The sequence below is a fragment of the Pecten maximus genome, chromosome 1 (assembly GCF_902652985.1).
Source record: "Pecten maximus chromosome 1, xPecMax1.1, whole genome shotgun sequence".
In the NCBI taxonomy this organism is placed as follows: Eukaryota; Metazoa; Mollusca; class Bivalvia; order Pectinida; family Pectinidae; genus Pecten; species Pecten maximus.
In genome coordinates, this window is record NC_047015.1 from 55,323,042 (window position 1) to 55,345,872 (window position 22,831).

The following is a 22,831-nucleotide window of genomic DNA, read 5'->3' on the forward strand; positions in this document are numbered from 1 at the left end:
GGTGACCAATGGCGTTAAGACATTTTCGATTACTTGTAGTTAGAAAGTGCAACACAGTAAGCTTTTGAAGATAAAAGAAATTCCCACAAAGGTGTTTGATCGCTATCACAGGTTCCGATACCCCAAGCTAAGAAACATTGATAGACATGTACTTTTACGACAGCGACACCTACCGGACACATATCGACATTTTGTTAATCGTCAGACAATATAATCACACCTTAGGTAGTGACAGTTCAGTATAAATGTAAACGAGACAGGGGTACACTTTAAACAACATTGGTCTTCTGTCAATCCTATTAGTGTTAAAGCCCGGAATAGTTTAAGGGCACAATGGAGGTTATATTCCGTTTTCTGTGCCATTATTTCTACTCAAACCAAAATGTAGTATTCCACGATATGGTTATTCATGGATCAAGTTAAACAAGGATAAGAAACTGTCCATGTTTATAGATTATAGGCTATGTGTCTTACCTAAAATTATATACTTGTACCGTAATATAACATTGTATTGGAATCAAACAAGCTTTAAAGACAAACGATGTAACTGGAGCATTATCTAATTTGATACTGTAATATACTTATTTTGGAGAGCTAAAATTTTAGTCTGAATTATTGGCACACACAAGTAAGGTACTTGCTGTAGAAAATATTATGTAATATATAATATATATATATAAAATATAATACAATTAGCGTAATTGGAATTCAGTGAAAAGACTGCTAAAATAATTCCACCGCTAAAATAGGTAAGTTTACAGTATCAAGAATCTTTTGTTACTAAACAAATGTCATTAATCCAAGATTCAAGTAGACACGGTTTTAATATGTCATCAACCTAATGATAATTCGTTCAAACGGGTACAAAATTAAAGAATAATGTAGGATATATGCTTTTCCTTAATGAAATCCATTAATATTTTGCATCAGGGACGTGAGTTTTATACTAATAGAAACTTGTCTGATTTTGTTGTAAATCCAATATTCATATAAGCATGTATAAAATTTAAATGCATAATATATTTACCTTTCTAACGAAAATCTGTTTATTTTTTTAATTTTGTAACTTGCGTTCTAGATTTAAGCAATGCTTCTTATAGCGGCCGCATACTTTTAAAATTTGCAATCAATGGCTTCTTGTCTGTTATCCCTGTAACGTCAATAGAAAACGGATCTACTATCGAAACACAAACTTCCACCTCAATGAATTCAAGACACAAATGGGGCGAGATGATTCAATGTATTTAATACGACAGTTAGAGCCCATACAGAAATCTGATCTTATACCTGTTTACACATCTTTACTATACTAACCCGAGAAACAGTATTTACCTGTGACGTTATCCACAGAGATCTGAAATGAGAACTTCACAGGGGACTCTTTATCTTCCCATTCATCGAATACTTTAACAATTAGGTACGGCGAATTTAACTCCATAGTAAATATTTGCACACGAATTTTACTCGATAGTTGCACAATATATCATCACAAATTAATTATTGTTTCCAACTGAAGAATACCGTAAGTCAAGTTTATCAGGGGGAGCCTCGCGAAGAAAGTCGTCTCCCTAAATGCCATGAAAGCTAAACTGATATAAAAAATATTATAACAATAATAGTGAATTTGGTTGCGTTCTCTAATTTCGTGTTGTTAAAACATATATTTGTGTCTTTACAAGTGTAATACCAATTCTTGGCTCATTTTAAAGCGTCATAAATTCTTGTGTATCCTCCAAATGTCTCGACAAAGATATCCAAGTTCAAACTGTAATTCTTAAACGTTACTGTATAATAGATATACTGTATGCTTCACGTCAGAGTAGCATGTAGCCTTAAGTCGTCGCGAAAATCAATATAACTCTTTATACTGGATCCAATCTGCCTTGATTAACGAGGATTAACGAGATTGCATTATTGGTAAGCATACCATTAACATCCAAACACTTGGCTTTGTCACATGATTACACCATTACACAGAATAAATGCAGCCCGAATATTATCCATACAGCCAAATCACGAGTCACGTTTCGTTTTTATCAGATTGAATGTCACTAGCTACAGTTTCAAATTCTTTACTACATTTCACTTTGATACTCTTTCTTTGAAAACACATAGCTTGTCTCCGTGCACTCGGAACTGGTGACCTTAAACGGGGGAGATGAACCTGCCAGCTGGATGTTAGATTTCCCTCCCTCGTCTCTCCGAACGTAGGGGAAGGCGAAAGAGATGGCGGCAGACCGTCCAAAACATCATCGTATTTTTTCAAAATTGATTTCGGTTTTTTGTAAAGTTTTGTTTCCTTCTTTGATTGTATGGGTGGTAATCTCACTGGTCGTTTTGGCTTTAGATTAAATTCAACCTTTCTCCTTTTCGGGATGTACCTTTTATCGAGGTTTTCTTTGCACAAGAAGTTTACATTCATTTTTGTGGACTTGCTACTTCCCGTTGTATGACTTGACCAACTGCCGTCCCTACTCCGTTGCTCCTCGTCATGAATTGGAATTGTTGGTAAAAATCCTGCTTTCTTTAACTTCGGATTTTTCTTTTTCGAATGTTTGATTTTGATGGTGTCAGGTGAAGTACTATTAACGTCGAATCGTGGCGCGAGATCTGATTCACTGACGTCACTTTTGACGTCACTTTTGCTGTCAGCTTTATCACGGCGCATAGACGTAATAAAGTCACTGCTATCGGCGTAACGTTCCTTTATTTCGTCTAGTTTATCGCCCCATAAAGAATCGTCCGTATACCAACTTGTATATGAAGTAGGTCTGCTTCTAGAGGCAATGCTACTCGTCTCCGAATCTATCCTGTCCTTCCGGTACGGTAGTCTTGTCCGTATGGCCTTGACCTTGGACTGTTTTGATTCCGTACTCCGGACAGAAGAACCACCTTCTGATCCTAGCCGGGTTCGTGACGGTTGCCTCCCGGTTGTAAGCACATCACTGATGATTTGTTTTGCCGAAATTCTGTTATACGTGATTGTCTCTGTCCGTCGTTTTTGAAGTTTTAAAATGGATCCAAGCTCTGCTGTTGAAGTGTTATTTGAGCGTTGAAGTGCTCTAAGGGTGTCCAGTCCTTTCTCATAAGGAACTGTTAGGCTTGTAGAACTGATTTTCTGCCTGATATTGGCGTAAGCTGTGGTATCCTTGGCAACGTCTGCTTTTATGGTTTCTCTGCGAGCGTACCGCAGGTAACTAGGCAACGTAGCAAAGGCATAATTACGTTGCATGGTGCTCGAGTGGGGAAGCTGGACAGGTGAGCGAAGAGGATGAGTAGGCGATGGGTGTGATAATGAATCGGGCGCGCTAGGAAGCACTGCCGACATCTGTAACACCTGGGCGTACCTGACACCTAGTTCAGGTATTCAAATTCGCACATCAGTGTAGATATAGCCTACTTCTTTTCAGTAGTCCGTGTCTGTAATCGTACAAATTGACACTAACGTCTCCTCCTAATCGTAAATACACAGTTATATTAGTACACCTGTACACGTGTTTCGCACCTGGATATTATCATGTAAACACACTTGTTGATATACATATCCGAGATTAAGTCTATGCCGTAATACCCGTTAACTGCACCTGATCATGCTATCTATGCACCAATGTATCCTCATCCTATCCTCCCAAAACATACGACACATGCGCGCTGTTTATTTCATACATCCACACAACAACACTCATGGAACATAGAATTTGTCCTCCTCGTACACAATCGTACACATATAATTCCGTCCAAAATAGGCACAGCCATTAGATACTGGTCATATCCTTGTCAATTCATCTAAACTCCAAATACTGTTAGTTACATTTTTTTCATGTCCGACAGAAATGGAATAACTCCAATCGCGTTCGTGTATGTTCCCTGGGGGAGCTTCCCTTCGTATAAAATACACAACCTTTCGTGTGATCAAAACAATTTATGTAAAGTAGATGGTAAGACGATTTTGATTCCGTCACATCAAATCAACGCTAACATTCTTCTACCTCGACACATGACGAGAACCGAGCACTATGTGGCCGCCATAAGTGATTCTGAACATTCTGTGCCCAATCTTACGATCGCCTTCCCTTTACAGGTAGCTCAACGCTGTACATATTTTTTGTCAAAACGGACCATTGGTCCAATACGCAGACGACCGAATACATAGAACCCGATACCGCCGCGGACAGGATAGGAACGGTCTCTATTGACAGACAGCTGATCAGAAGCGATCTATTAAAGGTCGTCACTGCTCGATAGCCGGATTAACCGCATGTCAAATGTGTTTTTTACGATTGAAAAAACGAAGACAGCAACGTGAATACGAGAGGATTTACCTTGTATAGTGAATATATATATATTGTGAATTTCTTTTTTCAATGGCTTTTTATGTATTTCTGACGTGACTGTTATGAACAGGAATTAACATCTTTTGAATATTGAATTTGTGATTTAATAACGAGTGTTGACGCTAACAACATAAAGGCCAGACACATCTAACGGTTATATCCTCGAGATTACCTATAGAATTCAAAGAATTGTATGAAGCACATTGGATATCATTTACGTCGAATTTACTCATGATACTAATATGAAGAAAATAGACAATTTGGGGTAAATTTAAAGCGTAATCTCGCTGAAATGTCGGAACTAGGACGCGGCAAAACATCGCCCAAATGATCACTAAGTTTACAGCTAATTACAGTATATCTTATTTTGATGTAAATGAAAGTCAAACGAGTCTTTGTTAACTGACATGCACTGCATATAAATAACGAATGGGGAAACATAAATTTCCTCTTAAATGTTAAGTCTTCCCATGGAACATTTTAAGCTAATGCACGCTGATGGAACCAGGGTCAGGGCTGACTGTCCCGTTGGCTAATTTGTTACTGTAAACGTCGGTATTTTCTTGGATAAAATATAACAGTATAAACAGTCATTCCCTTTTCCTTTAACTTTTCACAAGCAAAACCCAATATATTACCCATCTGAAGAGACACCTATTGGTCTACACTATCTTTCGCCTCGCAACAGTCCTACATGGTTCACAGATTGCTAAACAATGGCCATTTTATTGAGATAATTTTTTAGTTTATAAAAGAAGAAAAGTTCATGAAGATGGAAAAGCATATTTTGCTCTTGTCTGTTTCCCCAAGAATAAGGCATGCATTTAAACAGATTAGTACAAAACGATGAAGGACACTTATACCATGCACAGAAACTACTATTATTGGTCAAGTCACAATTTAGCGTAAACCGCTAAAACATCATTACCACTTACATACATATACATTAACACATGTTGCTCTCGTCGTTTCCAAAAGAATAGGACATGTTTTAGGCATTGATGTGGTATGTGGAGCAATGTTTTTATACATACAGGAATACCATACGTATTGATATGTATTAATCAATAATTAGAGACCTCGTGGTGATAAGTAAGGTATTGTAATGAGCTGGTGTTCGCTGGACACCTGTTGTTGAAATAAATGTACATACAGAGACGTGACATTCAAAGAGTATTCATAAATAATGATGCAATACCATAATAAAACATACAACTTAAACTGTATATTAACAGTTCATCAGTATTACATACAGTGGAACTTCGTTAACTCGAACTCGACGGGACCACGAGAAAGCTTCGAGTTATCCGAGTGTTCGAATTAAGCAGAGTTGTCATTTTTGGTGCAAAGTTTGGTCAATATTTGTCAACATTATATAATCATTATAACTCCGCTCTGTCGCTCATCAGTTAAGTATAAAGACTGTACATAGAAAGAACAGTTATATCTTATCTGGGTATGGATATAAGTGGTAACGATTAGAGACATATTCAGTACGGCATGTATTCAGCCCGAATAAAATGGGAGGAGAAGGGGGTGTTTCAATGATAATTTAATTTCATTATATTATATAATACATTGTATACAGAAACCTTTGTATATCGATGATATCATTATCATTTCACACGATATTAAAATTGTCAGGGCTACTAGGATTCACCACTTCACTATTTTTTGTGTCGTTCAGAGATGCACGTGCAATACGATCTGAGTGGTCGATACTCGACATTCCACAACACTTAACAGTCAACATTCTGTCCGCCCATAACACAATCTTAACCAGCTGAGTGAAAACAACCTTTTCTACGTTTGCTTTTTGACAAAATCCTACACGTCCTTCCCAATCCTACCGACAACGATGCGTTTTCTACAATTTGTCCCTGTGATAGTTTCACTTCTTCAACTTCAGGCTCAAAGCTTGTGTCGCGATGCGGATTTGAAAAGTGCAATCACAGAACAAAAAGTAATGGACAATATCAGACCATTCATCGTAGATTTGATGAGAACCCAGCACCAAAAAACTGTGGATGAGTGCGTGAGAGTGTGTGGCAGAACAGAGAACAGCAGCACGCCATTCCTACAAGACGTTAAGCTGGAACATGAAGATCTTTCAAAAAGAGTGGAAGAAAATGAGAAGATTGTGAGACAAATAAAGAGAACGAATTCAGATAATACTCTACTGGAAGGTAAGAATGTTTTCTCTAATTTCATGGGTTTTTTTGTTTTTGTTTAAAACACTTAATCTTTTCAGGTAAAGATTTAGGAATATTGTGCGTGACGTCAGTATGTCAAATAAGGTGACGCCATGAACGGAACAGGGAAATGTTCAAAACAAAACTGTGAAACAGCAAACTTATTAAACGGTGAACAAAGATAATTTACATGTATGTAATTTATATGTCATAAAACTAGATTTTTTCTGTTTGGCAAATTGTTCGGGCACTGCCAAACAGTTTAAAATCACGTGGTTTTTTCCCAATAGTCATAAAGTAATTATAATACTATTACGAAATATAAAGTTTATGTTTTGTCAACCGATGCATTATTTAACGATATTGGGATTTATATTGTTAACCTTGAATTGTATTGAAAAAAACCCTCTTTACATACATGTTCTCGACATTCTCAACTTCTTTTCTCTTGTACATGTATGACGCGTGTCTTTTCCTATGCTCCAAAGTGCTTATCAAATATATCATCAAAGATAATATTGAAGATTTGTATTGCTTTTGTCTCATTGTATGATAAAAAGGTAATTTGTGGAAGGCATTGGTGTTAGGAAATTTATTCCTACACTTGTTTTCGGCATTTTTTTTTTATATTAATCGTCATGTTGTTCTTACGAATAATCAATAATAAAAACAGTTATTATTAAAAGACACAGTTAAAGTGCAATCCTGTCTTGTTACCAAAATATTTTCACGTTAAAATATAAAAAGAAAATACTACATTATTATTAATCACAAAATGGGAATAAATACAGTTTGATTATATAAATGTATTCAATTAGTACATGTAGTTAAACCTAATAGCACACTCTGTTAAATTATTTCCATTTCGTTTTAGATTTCCCCATCTACATGAGCGAGGCATCGCTGAACCCAAGAACGTTTCTGTCATTTAACAGGAAATCCCTTTTCAACTCCCAGAAACCATGGGAAAATCTCACAAATGACTTCCCCTTCGATTGGCCGACGGGAGGTAAAGACACCCTTCAAACATATTACGGTGTGAAGGGTTCCCTTCCTTTAAGAAATCCGGACACTGTCTGTTTCGAAGTGGACGCATTCTATAGCATATACTTTAATTTGACTGGACGAAACTTGTTATTCGAGATCGGAATAGGGAGGGACTGGGTTATTGATAATTCCCATTACATTGGATGGGAGCCCGACTCCACATGGTCGTTTGTTGTTTCTCGTGATGACGTCACTGGTCGGGTCATAAGTGCATGTCAATCACACCAAATGAACCATGGTGAATTGACGGATATAAGTAACAGTACGGCCGGTACACGACAGAAAATGTCTCTGGGAATTCGAGTCAACATGGCAGATGGCATAATGACGGTTGTGGACAGATCTTCATTAGCCGTCCTCTGTAATTTCACAGATATTGACGTCACGCAAGAGCTTTGGCCTATGTTCGGTGTCTATGCAAAGAGTAGTAGTGACGTGGTGATGGCGTTACGTCATAGTTTTCTGGTGTCATCGAGGACATGGATTGATGTCTGAGGGAGTGATACATATACAAGAATACATTTTTATTGCCAACTATGTCTCCATTGGCAAATTGGTGGGGAATAAACAAATGGGTTCCGTCCATCCATCCGTTCGATAATGTGTCAAAAGCATACTGTATATAAAAACAACTTCAATATAACTTTATGCGAGTCAAGTTTTTTTGTCTAGTATTGTCCTTTAAGTAATCTGGTATGGGTTAGTCGGGCCATATCGGATTTTTTAAACGGTTGATAAAACACCAGAAACCGCTGGATAGGCCTTTCATTTGCAACAACGGGAAAACACAAGGAAACCCAGCCATTTTCGAAGTATATCTCATCAATAGATTTATTTGAATTTTACCAAATAGATATCGAAAAATATTCAATAAATAAAAGTGATTTTTTTCACTTGTGAATACACTGTTAGATATCCTCAATATCTTCCCAAGTGACCTATAATATTGCTTTTTTTTTTTGTAGTGACATTTCTCGTCTTTAACAGTTCCTTGTTATTTCGAATTTCATAAGTATACACATGTTTTATTTGCAATAGTTCCGGCTGAATACTGAATAGTACATACACCACTTACAATTCACGTTCGAATTTCATCATCTTCGACGACGCCCTCTGCCGGTGATGAGAATGAATGGCATATAATATCTGGATTCTGGTAAATTAAATGACGTCGACACGGTGGTAACTAAATTACAAACTATTGATTATTAATTGGATAAAAATATGAAGTTTAATATCAGTAAAAATATGTCGTATGAAATAATGAATACAAGCGTGAAATTCGAACAATAATGTGTAATTATTGAATATTACAACACGCCATAACCATAACCACTATATGGAGATATAGACGTTAAAATCGAGAGCACGAGAGGTCGCCGCGGTGACAAGGGAAATAACTCGCACAAACCAACCCGACACAACCTCATAGGGTTGGGAGGTTAAATATCAATATACAAAACAAAACATTGGATTCCACTTTACTTACCAGATATCTTGGAGGTCCTCCGACTTCAAGCTTCATAAACCTTCTGAAAAAAACATACCGATTTTATGGGAAATGAAATATAATTTCACTCGTTTGAATGGAATGAATAAGAATGACAATGTTTTCTCCTATTTCGGAGAGGGTCTCTGTATGGCGGAAAGTGCCGAGCGTTTCCTAGTGGGAAAGCGGGTAGGATACACGCGTATGTCTCATTTAGCGAGCCACGTTGACAGGTTAACACCTATGCTGGTATTCGTAGACATATATCTTCGTCAAATTTTGAATACGATGAAATATTCAAGAAAGAATAGGAGGAGGATGTTAAGGTCACGGATATTCTGGCGAGTGAAGGGTGTGATTTTGAGCATTGTTAATCTTGTTGATGTTGTAAAGAAATAAAACTAGCACTCGGTGTGGTCGAGCCATTGCAATTTATTTGAAATTTTGTGTTATATCTTGCCATGGGTTGTTGAAGGCGAATGCACGATACAGTGTTATAGGATAATTACAGTCACGTAATTTAATGTTACTTTTCGGTCAAGAAATATTAAATAATTCATTTTCGATAAACGCTGGTCATATGAAAGCTCTCTTGTGCACGTACAACATATCTTTTCTTTCTCCACTACATTCTTCAATTTTACATCAAGAAATAACACAATCTCAAATAAATTGCAAGGTCACGACACAGGGGCTTGTAAAATCGTGCCAAGCCTCTGTGTACGCGGGTACATGTACACGGGTACCACTCTCAAAGCGGTTACCCATCCAAAAGCTGACTACGCTCGACGTTGCTTACCTTCGGTACACCGACACGATACTCAACCGCACAGCTGCACATGCTAGCTATTGGACTATGCTTAGAAATGCCCATATCCACGAACCACGAACCATCACATAGTCTCTATATGTAAAGGGTATACTGCCTATTGGCCTATTTCGACTTAACGGTGACCGTTTTCAAAGTCAAAATTAAAATAAAAAACTGTGTTCTTAAAAAATACCCTTAAATCTATAAAATATAAATATTCTTATTTGCGAAAAATGTATTTGTAATTTCAATGGATGTTTTATCAAATGACCTTAAAATTGCATCATCGGGCTATTTGCAACTTTCGAGGGAGGTTCTCCCGCTTTCAAATAATTTGCTCCTCTTTATTTTATGCATTTAAAAAAATCTTTGGATTTTCTGAATTTGAACAGTATTTTCACATTTGTAGAAAATTGTTTCTCCTTTCAGCTCATAATGCTGGCATCATTTCCAGCTGTTTTATTTCAAAATATAATCATGTATCTGCACCAAGAACCTTTTTATAACGTTGTTTTTATACCATTTCCTTCTTTGTACTTACCCCAATTTGTTTCCAAAATGCTCGCCAGTAAAACAATGATTTCGCAAAACGGAAAACGATGCCATTATTATAAGCTGAAAGAAGGGACAATTTTTGATCAGTGTGCAGACTTTTGGACAAGTCAATTGAAAAATCAAATCAGGAAAATTCAAATAAAAAGATGGAAAAAAGAAGAGAACAAATAACAAAAGTTGACATAATTTTAGTAGTACCTCAGCTATCTCTTACCATAGTCGCGAAACATGATATCGCCGGTAATTTTGAAAAAAAAAAATTAGTAATTAATTTAAAATTTTGACTTATGAAACAAAGATGTTCAGATTTTAACTACATTGTAATTATTTCAAGCGATATGAATGTCACTATTATAGAACGATGTAGGGTCACATCACACATCATATAATCCAAAAATGTCGACCTGTTAAATATTGAAGTGAGGGCATTTTTCTTTTTCTTTTTTCCCCTTTTTTTGAAAGGCTCGCATGGGATTATTATTAATTCTTATCCGAATCATATATATATTAATCAAGGGATGGGGATTGGGTTGGAGGTTTTGAACTAAAAAGTCGAAATCTGCTTTACAGAATTTCACTTTAACACTTACTATCTTCCATATTATTGTCTTCATTGTAAACCATCAGAGTTCCCGACGTCCGTTCTTTTTTCTTCCATTCCTTTCAGATTTTTCTTCTTTCAAAGGTCGAACAAACAGCAAGCAACTTCCAAACTTTCCAATATGTCTGCTTCTGCTTTGCAGACGACACTTCGATTTCTTAAACGCGCGCGTGCTCTGCTTTAATTGACAAGAGATGTCCATTTCGGGGCGTGGTTTAATCGTGGAATGAACGGAATCGATTTAAATACCACTGGTTAGGGTGATTGACATCGATGTTGCATTTCAAAAATGGTGAAATGAGATAAGATATTACAATTACAACTGTACTTGTATGAAATACTCTTTCCAAGCCGCCTGATGCCTTTTTTGATTATTTTTTCATTGAAAACATACTTAAGTGTTATTTTGGTGTCCGATCACTAACTTATGGTAAGCATTTGAGAGGAGACCTCTTCAGTTAAAAAATAAGTTTAATATACAGTGTACAGTAAAACCTCACTATTAAGACCATCTGGGGGTCCGGGTCAAAGTGGTCTTAATAGCGAGGTGGACCAAATTGAGCTAGACCATCAGCTAGGAACCGTAACTCTTAATTGACTGAACTCAGGTGCAAGTTGTATAGATTTGACTAAATACATGCCATATTCTTAACTTTAAATAAAAACAAAGACAATTGTTTGTTTCTTACAATTTAATTAATAATAATCTTCATTTAATAAATAATATTTCAATATATGCTCTTAAATCATTACAAGTTTGAAATTAATATCTATTTTACGTATCCTTTGTGTTGATTACACACTTAATGTTGATAAATACCCAACATTTTATAATTTTGGTGACAGAAAGACAAATATTATCCATACTAAATTACGACATAGATGCAGTGCATTGAATTATGATTTGGTCCGTGTAAATCTCATAAATAGTCCAGATTGTAGTTGTGGAAATCGTTGCGAGAGTGCCTATCATTATTTCTTTGAATGTGAAAAGTATGTAAATTGCAGAGGCATTTTATTTGACAATTTAAGAAACTTAAATATTAATATAACATTGAATACTTTATTGTATGGTAACAATCTGTATGCCGATAATGTAAATCTAAATATTTTCAGACATGTGCATTATTTTATAAAGTCCAGCAAAAGATTTTAAGATATACATTCGTACTATATATACATGTATATAATGTGTTATATTTCATTAATATTGTCTAGGCCAATAGATATTATATTGTATTTAGGAGAGGGCGTCAATAAGTTGACATAACTTGTGCCTTATCCTTTTGTTCACTTAATTGACAATAAAATATGTTTAAACTAACTAAAAAACTTAGTCCATTTTCACACAGTAAACTAAAGTCTCTCGATTGAATTATGGTTTTGATTTTCAAGAACACATACACGTGTATTTATCCAATGAATGTTTTAAACAGTCACTTGCACAAAAATGAGTCCAGTGTACACTGTCTAGCTGAAGCACGATCAGCAAAGGCCTGCTCCTCCAAAAGGTCCTCTGCTGTGTTGATCATTCTAAGAAGATCATGCATACCTTTCTTGACCGAGAACCCACGGAGTTGTCTGATGACCTTGAGGGCGTCCTGTGATGATGTACAAGTATATTAAATGATTTGCTAATAGAATGTAAAACTGACCTCGGACCTTAGTTAGTTTGTTTAGATAGTTATTGGTTTACCACCTACAAATCTGCTACTACTACTCACAGGGGCCTGAAAATTTGTTACAGTCTATATGTAATTAAACCTTTGCTCATGTGTATAACATAGTCCAATAACACAGACTGTAACAGATTCTCAGGTCCCTGTGTTATTTCTAGGTTCTGTCGCCGAAAGGGAGTATCTCTCTGCATTAGAACCCCTTTAACCTTGACCAATAGCTACCAATATCGGACGCACGCACGCTCTCATCATAGATAATTCTGTCTTGACCAATCCAATTTCCCGATAAAAAAATTAGTTTCATAATTATCAACATATAGAATCAAATGTATCTTACGTATAATGCACATTTTCACGGGCCGTGGGGTTTCAATTTTCCGACAAATCACTGTGATTTAGAATATTTTGTATACATTGGCTGTTCCCGAGAACAAACCCACGCCATCGTATTGCATGGTACGGAGATTTATTTTAAATCAAAGTGTCTCGGACGGATACTCTCAGAGGTCACACAAACTACAGAGGACGATTCATTAAAAAATGAACGCGACAATGCGACATAAAAACTCGCCATGTTATAGTGGCTCGTTAGGGCCAAGTATCAAATCTCGCATTCTCGCACTCTCGACCTTAGGTCGAAAACGCGAGAATGCGAAAACGCGAGAATGCGAGAATGCGAAAGAGCGAAAACGCGAGAATGCGAAAACTCGAAGGCGAGAATGCGAAAACGCGACGGCGAAAACGCGAGATTAATCTCGCACTTTCGCCGCCGCGATTTCGCATTCTCACCGTCGAGTTTTCGCATTCTCGCGTTTTTGACCTTAGGCCGAAAACGCGAGAACGCTAGATTGGGTTTAAACGGCCGTCCTCGCACTCTCGCTTCCACGCATACATATATATATATATATATAGCCAACGTAATGTATATCCCTATATATGTATGTTTCTCAAGAAAATAAGCGAACTTCCTTACGCGAGGGAGCGAGAGTGCGAGGGCGGCCGTTACTCGTTGCTCCTGAAATACATAAATGTCATTGGAAGCGTGTTCTTTCATGACTCATCCTAAGGGTTTTCATCAATCCGATCATCAAACATACATATTGGAGATTTATAAGTCGCAGGTCAAAAGTTATTTTAAAGAAGAACTGGATTTAGCGGAGCGCGGCATTGTTGGAAGTAAGTATCTGAGTAAAGGTGTGAATCATGGAGAAGGGAGAATTGGTTTGGCTTTAGCCTGAAGCGGAGACGGGGTGGTGGTGAGAACATGGATGAATTGGGTGGTTGTCTCTTATCCAACGCATACCCCTTCTGTCTCATTTTACACAAGGGGTAGGTGAAGAATATCTCCATTCCGCTTGATGATGGAGCAACCCTCAGACGAAAATACTTCTTTCCAAAGGGTTTTGCGGTTCCATACCTTCCATTGCTTCTTCAGTAATTAACGGGTGGAATTTTGGCTTTCTCCGGCATTTCAGACACAATTAAAACCGTCCAATGCTTAATTAAGTTAATTAATTCAGCCATCAGAGATACATATCGGGTGGTACAGTGGTAACAGACTTGCCTTTCACCTAGGTGACCGGGGTTCGATTCCCCGTTCGGACGTGAAAAGGTATGGGGTAACCTGCCCGACCACATGTTGGTTTTCCCCGGGTACTCCGGTTTCCTCCCACAGTAAGACCCCTCGTACACTTCCATCCGGGCCAACAAGCGTGGTTACTATAAATTGTTCCACAATTGTTGTAAAATAAATAAAGTTTTCAATAAATATCGCGCATGTATCTGCTGATTTCAAATATATTATTGTGACGTCATATCTGCTTCGATACACAATATATTATGTTACATTATAAATTACATCCGATCTAATATCCACGTGTTTTTGATGGCATTTAGTAAATGAATTTAAAGCTTTTTTGATGCGACAGAATTTCACTTTAAGCTAACGTTTCTGTTCAGTTTTACAAATCCATTTAAAACATGAAAGATTGTCAAGGTTTCACTGTGTATGAACGTACGTACCTCTATACAGCAGCCAGGTAGTGTATGTTAAGGTCGCTATAGACAGGGTAATTGTTTACAACGTTCTATATGTATATACGCAAAATAGTTTCACTGATATCAACATTTTTTAAAGTCCGCATATTACATTAATTTATTAATTATGAACTTCATGTTGCACAGGGACCATGCATCTAACTTTACATACATGTATTTACAAAAATCAATAAATATACGGCTATAGAATTAACCAGTATACAATGATAGTAATATAAATTTGGTCCCTGTGCTAGATCGACAACGTAATTTGCGAATTAAAGAGAATAGAATTATTGCCATTGTCAGAAACTTGATACGCCATCAATATGTTTCATTTCATATGTATCTATCATTACCAAGGCGGGGTTTTCTAATCACCATGGCAACTTACCTACGAAACTAGCTGCTAAGCTCACCAAAGCAGTATGTAGCAGGATTAGGCACAAACTTGTGACGACAAACGGGTGTCACATTCCGACATCACCAGACCATCAGTACAAAACACCATTTTGTTTTCTCTCCTATCTAAACCAGAATCTCTGCAAATATTTCTAAGTCGTGCACTTCGTTTCCTAGAAGAGTGACGCTGACCGGGAATGGCTTCAATGAGCGAGGATTTGAGCGCTGTGGTTCTGGACAATGGATCAGGGATGTGCAAGGCTGGATTCGCAGGGGACGACGCCCCTCGTAGTGTATTTCCGTCTATTGTCGGAAGGCCGAGACATCAGGTATGATTTCTCTCAAATCCCGAAATTGCATACAAACATGATTTGCTTTGAAATCCAATATTCTTCATATGAAGTCGTACTTTTAGTACATTGTAATTAAGTATCTACAGTAGAGATATCCCGTCTGTTAATTAGATGCACAAGAAAAGTTGTTGCTATTTTCCTTAAAAAAAAATTTATCACACAAAATATTTTCATTCTGTAGATTTTCACTTGTTTTCTCCGACGAAAGAAATTGTCACAGAAGCTAAAGCTTCCATTGTAACTGACAAAATCGTTTTATTGATTTACGCGGTATATTTTCCCCTCCTTTTTGAGAAAATGTCGTTTGTCTGACCCTGCATTTTCTCGTTTCTCGTCAAATTTCTTTTCTCACGGAGATTTTATCTTTGTGTATGTTGTCTGTTTTACCAAATTTTTCTTCATTGTCGCATCTAACAAGCCAATATCTGAACACGCGCCGGCCTTTTTTGCCAAGTGTAATGGACTATTGCTTATTCGTTTATTGTTGCCCGTGTTTTTTACAGTTGTGATAAATTGTACCAGTGTACTCGAATTTTATTCACATGCTCTTGTCAGCGTGCGCAGGTTCGTATTCAAGCCCAAAATCGTAACGAATGCAATCATAATGTGCAAGAAGTGCCTAGACCGCATGTGATGGAATAAGTACGGACGAACAGACAGATGGTTTGATTTATTTTGTTTAGCGTCCTATTAACAGCCAGGGTCATTTAAAGACGTGCCAGGTGTTGGAGGTGGAGGAACGCCGGAGTACCTGGAGAAAAACCTCCGACCTACGGTCAGTACCTGGCAACTGCCCCACATTAGGTTTCGAACTCGTAATCCAGAGGTGGAGGGCTAGAGATAACGTGTCGATACACCTTAACCACTCGGCCACCGCGGCGCCTCAGATGGACATGCGGCCATACAGACAGACACGACATAGCAGTCCTATATTAGCACACTGATCGTTTAATCCGGGCGTGGCTGATACCCGATATAACCATATCGATTTATATAGCATCCAAGGCAAAGCGATAACTTCTGGCATTGTGTTTCTCCGTAAGCTGTAGTATCATTCATTGTAAGCTGAAGCTCTTTAACGACAAACATCACTCTAATTGCAATATCTCGGGGAAATTCACGGCAATCCACGGAAAACAACTTGATTTCCGAGGATTGCCGGAATCGCAACATTTCGGTAAAATTACCGGCAATCCTCCGATATCAACTTGATCTGCGAGTCGGATTGCCGGTTTCCCCGAGATGCTGCGATTGAAATTCACTCATCACCTATCGACAGATTCCGGACCTTATATAAAACAACGAAGGGTACGGGAATCAGTCGAGATTAGCCGAATGACCACAAAGTATTTAAGACGGTTCTCAGATTCCTGACGTTTGTATATTTCCGTATATTTTACTGGATTTGGGGTAGGGGATGGAGCAAATTTCAGGCAATTTAAAAATATAACTGTATTCTATTCCTGGTGTGTTTCAGGGCGTCATGATCGGGATGGGCCAAAAGGACTCTTACGTCGGAGACGAGGCTCAGAGCAAAAGAGGCGTCCTCACTCTAAAGTACCCTATAGAGCACGGAATCGTCACGAATTGGGACGACATGGAAAAAGTTTGGCACCACACTTTCTATAACGAACTCCGTGTGTCCCCAGATGAACACCCCATACTCATGACGGAAGCACCGTTAAATCCAAAAGCCAATCGCGAGAAGATGACGCAGATTATGTTCGAGACCTTCAACACACCGGCGTTTTACGTAGCCATCCAGGCCGTGTTGTCCCTGTACGCCTCGGGACGCACCACAGGAATAGTGATGGATTCCGGGGACGGTGTAACTCATACCGTTCCCATATACGAAGGATACGCCTTGCCTCACGCCATCTTGAGGATTGACCTCGCAGGTAGGGACCTCACTGATTATTTGATGAAAATCATGACGGAGAGGGGATACTCCTTCACCACAACGGCCGAAAGAGAAATAGTCCGAGACATCAAGGAGAAACTCTGCTACATAGCGCTCGATTTTGATGATGATATGGTGTCGTCTGCCACTTCTAAAGATATGGAAAAGACATATGAACTACCAGACGGACAGATCATCAGCATCGGTAACGAGAGGTTCCGGTGTCCAGAGGCGATGTTCCAACCTTCATTCATAGGTATGGAAATGGCGGGAATGCACGAATCTACCTTCAATTCAATCCTAAAATGCGATGTGGACATCCGGAAAGATTTATACTCGAATATTGTATTATCTGGCGGTTCCACAATGTTCCCGGGTGTTGCGGATCGCATGAGTAAAGAGGTCGCGTCCTTGGCACCAGAACTCATCAAGGTGAAGGTCGTGGCGCCACCTGAGCGGAAGTACTCGGTTTGGATCGGAGGGTCGATCCTGGCGTCATTGTCGACATTTGAACAGATGTGGATAAGTCGACAAGAGTACAACGAGGCAGGGGCCGGCATCATTCATAGAAAATGTTTTTAGTGTCTTAATTATTGTTCAGTTAATTTGTATTTTTGTATCTGAAAAAAAAAGTTCGTACAAATAGATTGTTTAAAAATAAACCTATGGTTTTATTAAGATTTTCCAGTTTTCCCCTTTGTTTATAACTCCCAATATCTCTCTCTCTGACTCACAATAGTTGTTTTGTATAAAGGCAGCATATCAGACAAAGCTGATGGTTGAGTTGTCATCACTTCTATTATCAATTTGAAAACGTGACGTCACATGGACGTAGTCTAGGAAACAGAGGGCGCTTACTCTTTCGGAATACAGTGTGGTCATTCGATCTCTTGAGAAACGTTAAACGATCGCAGCATATCGACTAATGCCGTCATTAGCCGTAGTCAATTCGTAAAAAGCTTGGCCAATTTCGTCAAATTTCGGAATTTGCCAAAATGCTGTGATTAAAAACACATCTTTATTTCATATTTCTGAAGAACGTAAATTTCAAAGCATCAGAAGGATTTGTTGAAAGGGAAAACATATGACAGTTTTCTCCATTAGCCGAGGTATAAGACAAGGTGCTCTATTAAGCTTATCAGCTTTACCTTTAAAAAAACCCCAAAAACAACAACAATAACAACAAACAAAAACAAACAAAAACCCAGATTAAATGAGAACAAAATACGAAAAAATAATAAACGTTAAAAGAAAATGATAGAAGAAAAGATATTTCGGAAGGGAAGAATTTCTAATTCTCGATAGAGATCAGCAATTAAAATCTAAGTCAAATCCAATTAATGTAATGTTCGAACAAGAAACCCCGACAATGCATATTAATGAGTACCAAATACCTCATCATATCGCTCAATTCAATTCAATTCAACTTTATTCCGTAAGTTTTACAACTTATTGGATAACATTATATACATACATTTAAGGACAAAGGCACCCACTCTAACACAATTCATTAAACATTCTACAATATATATATATAGTACCTACTGTCTTCACATACATTTACAGTCAACAAAAATGATTCTTACGACCATCTTAAAGAACAATAACAATTAATATATTATTATTCTAATAAGTTGAAAATGAATATATTTTAACTAAAATTTGATAGCAAATCTTTCTTACGTTTATTCGTTAGTGATAAATAATATCCTAAATTGTTAAATTCTTTCATATTTTCTAATTAAAGTAATTGAATAAGTTTTAACACACAATGCCTTCGGTTTTAATATATTTTCTCCCACAATAAGTACTATAATGAAATGATATCTCTGATAAAAAAAAAAGTGTTGTTAAAAATAAACAGTATGGTAAGTTCGATCCCTTACATTTAAAAATAAAATGGTGTTCGTCTTCTATATCATTTTCATCACATAAAATGCATTTTCTTTCTTGCCTCGGCATATCATATCTTCCACGTTCAATAGTTAGATCATGTGCAGACAAACGAATCTTTGAAATGAGCTCAAGATCACGCTGGCGAATGGGTGTTATCATATCAGGAATTTAAAAAAAGAGGATCGACCAGGTTATCAAGAACCCAAGACGATCACAGTCATATACAATGATATCATTATAAATCAAAGATACCAAATGTTTTTTTCAGTTTATTTTTAAAGGACAGCAGTGGTTGAACACTGCAGGGAATAATAGCATTCAAAATTAGAACAATGGAGAAACTGAAAGTTTTTCTTGTTTTTTTTTATTTTTCAAAATTTTCTGATTTAGGTTTCGGAAGAATAAGATTATTATTATTATGACACAGATCTTAATCCGAAATCGCAGGCTTCCAAGCAAGGCTTAATTAAATAATTCAATGTTATCAGAAGCGAGGTCATTTAAGTACATTCTGTATTTGTAAACATCCACAACTTGCTTTACCTGACCATATACAAAATTGATAACCTGGTGATAACAATTTTTCAATTGCGCCAGATTTCTAACTAACAACCAAGGAAATCCAATTACCCTACTTCAGGAATCTACGAAGACTACGTGTAGCACAAAGTATATTCTTTTCCCAGAACCCAGGCAAATTAGAGTGCGGGTGTATAAGGTTTATTATTACTTTAAATAGATAAAGATTATGGACTCGTATTCCCGCCAAAAGTCTGGTCTTCCTCACGTGTTCATTCCAATCCGTCCTGCTTATATTTTCTTTATCACATCCGTAACATCTATGCCAATTCATACATTTTAATTTCACCCTTGGATTTTTTTCCCTACTTTCATTTCCGTTAAAGATGTTTCCTGATATTGTTTTATTATTATTTTTGCAGTACATATTTCATTAAGGATGACAATGGCAAACTAGGCACCTTGCAACAACAGTTGTTTGCATATTTAATCCATAGATGGCGCTGTTACATCTAATTAGACTAATTGGTGAAAAACGTACGTAATCTCCGGTCAAATGGACCTGGACTAAATAATGGTATGGAGCTAACAACTGGCTGCTCAAGTTTCATCCAGAAATGTGTGAAAACACATAAAGATCTGTTCTAAACTGCAGGACACTTCAAGAAATAAAAAAGAATATCGGGGACATTGTGGACGACGACCTTTCTTTGTTTGCTGGGTTTACCGCCACGTGAACAGCCAGGGTCATTTTGAAACGAGGTTTCCTTGTAGTAGTTGGTGACTTAGTTGATATTTTTTTTAACCTTGAATTTTACGCACTAAACAAATCGTATGCCATCACCGCAAAATAAGCCAATAATTATCATTTCAACATCCCATGATAATTTATGTAGTACAAAATAAGTTATTAGTAAAACATGAATCACCAAGCCCGGATTTTCGAAAGGGACCCCCCGTCCAGTAATTTAGTGATAATGCGAGCCGCTTTTTTGTGGGTTTTTTTTCCTGAGGTATCTGAGGGCCGCCCAGTGGGTCCAGGGCAGCGCCCTGGTAGGGGGTTCCATGCGGAAAATGAATATAGCACATTTGCAATCGTTCGGGATCAGGCGCGGAGCCAGGATTTTCGAAAGAGGGGTCCAGTAATTGTGATAATGCGAGCGCCATAGGCGCGAGCCGATTTTTTCTCTTTTTACGAGGGGTCTGGGGGCCAGGATTTTCGAAAAAGGGGGGGCAGTGATTCAGTGATAATGCGAGCGCCATAGGCGCGAGCCGATTTTTTTTTCTCCATTTTTAAGGCTATAAAAAAATTTCCTCTTCCGAAAAAAGGGAAAATTTACCTAGAATAGGTATTCACGTTAAAAACTTATTATTTTTCCTTAATAATTGACAGGTTTTTAACTTTTCGAATCTGATAGAATGTGTATCTGAAGCGAACCTTATATGCTGCTAATTTGTCGACAACAGATGCCAGTGCCGTTTCATGTTATACGGTGTTTCCTCGTTGGTACCTGTTGGTAATTAGTATCACTCTATTCACGTTAAAACCGCGCATTCTTATCCATGTTGTGTTTCTGTCTTATTTTCCTAATGAAATCAATCAACTTCACAAATTATCATCAACTCATCGAATCTATGTGATGAAGTTAAGCAAAATTTCGTATTAAGATATAAATACATGTATTGACTTACCAGGTTAGTGCAGACGACCGACACACAGGTGTGAGGATTGATATACTAGTATAAAAGTCGGAATGTTCCGGATGTACAAGATTAAGTTTTTATTGTTGCCTTCAAGAAAACATTTTCGGTTCGAAAATTTACAGATATTTATCGAAATGAATATAAAAATTTGCTGTTTTTCCCTTTTTTTTTAGATTTTGAATGTCAAAAGGGGGGGGGGGGGGGGGGGCACTATAAAAAGTGGGGGGTTATCCCCCCCCCCCCCCCATACATGGATTAGGCACAATTTAGTCAGACTTTGTCCACAATACTAATATATACAGTATAGATGACATCAATAACATTGACAAAATATGTTCAAACAGAAAAAACTAAAGGAGGGAGGACAGAAAAAAAGATGAAGAAATGAGAGAATGGCACAAAATATTGGTCCTCTATATACTTATTACTCAGTATAACAAACAACACTATCCTTATATGCAATTAGCAGCTCGGTCTTTAGGAACGACTTAGTCGACGTTTAATTAATATCATTTTTTTTTTTTTTTTTTTTTCATTTAAAATTGTAATTGTATTCCCTAATCTCCCTCTCTCAAACCGTGCTTATCCTAATAAACCCAATCAAGCCATCCCACATGAAAACCATTTTTTTGGGAAGTACCAGCCCAATGCTTCAGGTTTATATTGCTGGGATTTTTAAACGTCAAATATAAAACACGATCTTCATGCATTCCGCAGTTACCCCTATACAAGCTATTCTTTCCTTATATTATATAAAATTATGTTAAATTTAAACGGTCCGTTCCTGATTTGACCAAACGCTAGAATGCATAACACAATAATCTAACCACGTCTTACGCCTCCTAAGATCTAATTGGTCGACTATAAACCGCACGTGCTTCCCAAACCTATACTAGTGCCACGTACCTATAGGACAAATATTTTCCGCTATTCTCCGAACCGCGGGAAATTTAAATTTACCACAGACATGACCTTAAAATATTTTGCTGTCTTTGATAAAGGCTTGTCAAAATGAAAAATATTTAGGTTTTCCACTTCACACGTTTGGAGAACATACAGTAGAACATCGACTCAATTATCACAATATCGCAAAATACTATATAACTTGTGTATGTCATTAGTCTGGTATAGCGGATTCCAACCCTGCGCCAGAAATCTAATCTAACTGAAACTAAAATAAAGACAAACTTTTTTCATACATGCTGAAGAGCTTATGTACTGGTACCCGTCTGTCTAAACAATTCTCTAACTATCGCTACTCCTCCTGAATGGCTGAAAACAAAAAGACATGGATTCAATTAGTGAGTAAGTA

At 37.3% G+C, this 22,831-nt stretch overlaps 3 protein-coding genes across 3 annotated transcripts; 2 read left to right on the top strand and 1 right to left on the bottom strand.

Annotated features, from left to right (window-relative positions):
• Positions 1–1,227: 1,227 nt before the first annotated feature.
• Positions 1,228–4,147, bottom strand: LOC117338424. Its single transcript, XM_033899781.1, has 2 exons — positions 1,965–4,147; positions 1,228–1,914 (listed from the first exon to the last, which is right to left on the bottom strand). Exon 1 carries the CDS (start codon positions 3,326–3,328, stop codon positions 2,021–2,023), a length of 1,308 nt encoding a protein of 435 aa, XP_033755672.1. The 5' UTR covers positions 3,329–4,147; the 3' UTR covers positions 1,228–1,914; positions 1,965–2,020.
• A 1,913-nt stretch (positions 4,148–6,060) lies between these two features.
• Positions 6,061–9,497, top strand: LOC117338446. The gene is made up of 2 exons (XM_033899802.1): positions 6,061–6,520; positions 7,401–9,497. The coding sequence occupies exons 1-2, from the start codon at positions 6,193–6,195 to the stop codon at positions 8,066–8,068; spliced, it is 996 nt and encodes a 331-aa protein (XP_033755693.1). The 5' UTR covers positions 6,061–6,192; the 3' UTR covers positions 8,069–9,497.
• A 5,672-nt stretch (positions 9,498–15,169) lies between these two features.
• Positions 15,170–18,080, top strand: LOC117338435 (actin-85C-like). Its single transcript, XM_033899791.1, has 2 exons — positions 15,170–15,476; positions 16,978–18,080. The coding sequence occupies exons 1-2, from the start codon at positions 15,345–15,347 to the stop codon at positions 17,980–17,982; spliced, it is 1,137 nt and encodes a 378-aa protein (XP_033755682.1). The 5' UTR covers positions 15,170–15,344; the 3' UTR covers positions 17,983–18,080.
• Positions 18,081–22,831: the final 4,751 nt, after the last annotated feature.